This window comes from Hyperoodon ampullatus, assembly GCF_949752795.1.
Source record: "Hyperoodon ampullatus genome assembly, chromosome: X".
NCBI classification, from domain to species: domain Eukaryota; kingdom Metazoa; phylum Chordata; class Mammalia; order Artiodactyla; family Ziphiidae; genus Hyperoodon; species Hyperoodon ampullatus.
In genome coordinates this window covers 20977192-20978781 of record NC_136913.1, presented here as the reverse complement: position 1 = coordinate 20978781, position 1590 = coordinate 20977192, and the positions used below count along the sequence as shown (strand labels likewise).

Here is a 1590-nt window from a genome sequence, read left to right as displayed (position 1 = left end):
TTCTTAAGAAAACACACTATTACAAGAAAAAAACATTTGAAAAAACCTAAATAAATCAATCAATAATATATAGAAGTTACTAGTGTAAAACAGGAAGATAAATGAGATCTATACTTTGTTCCCTCCACCCCTACTACTCTGCACTATTTAGGAGCCTGACTGCTCTCTTCCAAAACAAAGTGAGCAGTCTGCCCGCGGCCTCCCTCCCTACATGTGGGAGGAGCTGCGGGCCTTGGCCCTGGAACGTGCTCTGCGCTCAGCAACAGCTGCAGCCCTGGCCGCGGCTCTCACTCTTGCTCTCTCTTCCTCATCTTTCATAGCCTCCTCATAGAGACCTGGTAAGGCCCTGGGGACGGTATCATTGATCTTGGCCATATACTCCAGCACTTCCATCTTGCTGGTTTCAGCGTGGGCTCTCGGGCCCCACAAGAACTCATAGCGCGGAGGATCGCTGTTGGGCACCTGGCAATACATCAGATACTTCTGCTGCAGGAAATACTTGCTGATGAGGCTCCTGGGCTCCCCAAAGACCGAGTGCCTCCTCCCAGCATACAAACCCAATGAATTGAGGAAATCCCAGATCTCCTCCTCGGTGGCACGGTTGCCGTTCTCGAAGATCTTGCCCAGGATAGCCATCAGGAGACCGGACACGGGCAGCCCCGACTCATCACTCGGATTTCCCTCGCTGCACAGGCCCAGCTTGCTGATGAGGGCGTAGGAGTGACTGCTGGGGTCGACTTCCTTCAGATCGAGGCCAAAGACCAGCTCCATGCACTCAGAGGCTCTCCTGAGGATCTCAGGGAAGTGCTTCTTGTACTTCTTGTTGACTACCTCCAGCAGTGCCGCCTGCGAGATGAGCTCCTTCATCTTGTACTTATCCAGCAGGAACTGCCCCAACTTCTTGGCCTGCCTGGTCAGACGATCTCTGTAAGTGCTGTGAGTGTAAGGTGCTGCCTGGGCGGTACTTGCACTTTTCTCATCTTGGCTCTGGGCACCCTCTTCAGATCCTGGGCATGAAACCCCTGCAGCACGAGAGCTCGTGGCTGGGGCTCCCTGAGGCTCCTGGCGAGTGCCAGCAACAGAGGAGCTCGGGGAAGTACCCCGAGAAACAGAAGCGGGGGACGAGGGCGACTCTTCTATCTCTGCCGCCGCCGCCGCCGCCTCAGTGGCCTGGGCACCCTTGAGCCTCTGAGTGTTCCCCCGGGCCTGGCGGTGTTTCTTTTGGGCACGGCGCTTGCTCTTCCGGCCTCGAGGCATGATGACACAGGTCAGGGCCAGCAGGCGGGAGTGTGGGCAGGAAGGCAGGCAACGAGGGCACCTGCGGGAGGGACAAGGAGATGCTGTGAGCACCTTCAGCGGGGAGAGTCCTCCCTGGCTTTAACCAAGGCCGCCTCTGCAGGGTCCTTGAGGGCACTGCCCGAGGGCCCACAGGGCTCCTGTTCTCCTGCTCAGCCTGTCCCCTGAGAGCCCTGTGGAGGACGGTCGGGTGAGCCTTGGGGCACAGCCAGCCAGCCCTGCCTGGGCGGTACGGGGGTGACAGCGGGGGCTGGCAGGGGAGGTAGGTCCCCGTGGTTCCCATTCAGAGTCAGG

At 57.9% G+C, this 1590-nt stretch overlaps 1 protein-coding gene across 1 annotated transcript; it reads right to left on the bottom strand.

Annotated features, from left to right (window-relative positions):
• Nucleotides 1–207: 207 nt before the first annotated feature.
• On the bottom strand, nt 208–1257 carry LOC307069585 (melanoma-associated antigen B4-like; the record flags this gene model as incomplete). Its single annotated transcript, XM_079727970.1, has 1 exon — nt 208–1257. The coding sequence occupies one exon, from the start codon at nt 1255–1257 to the stop codon at nt 208–210; it is 1050 nt and encodes a 349-aa protein (XP_079584096.1).
• Between the last annotated feature and the right edge of the window lie 333 nt (nt 1258–1590).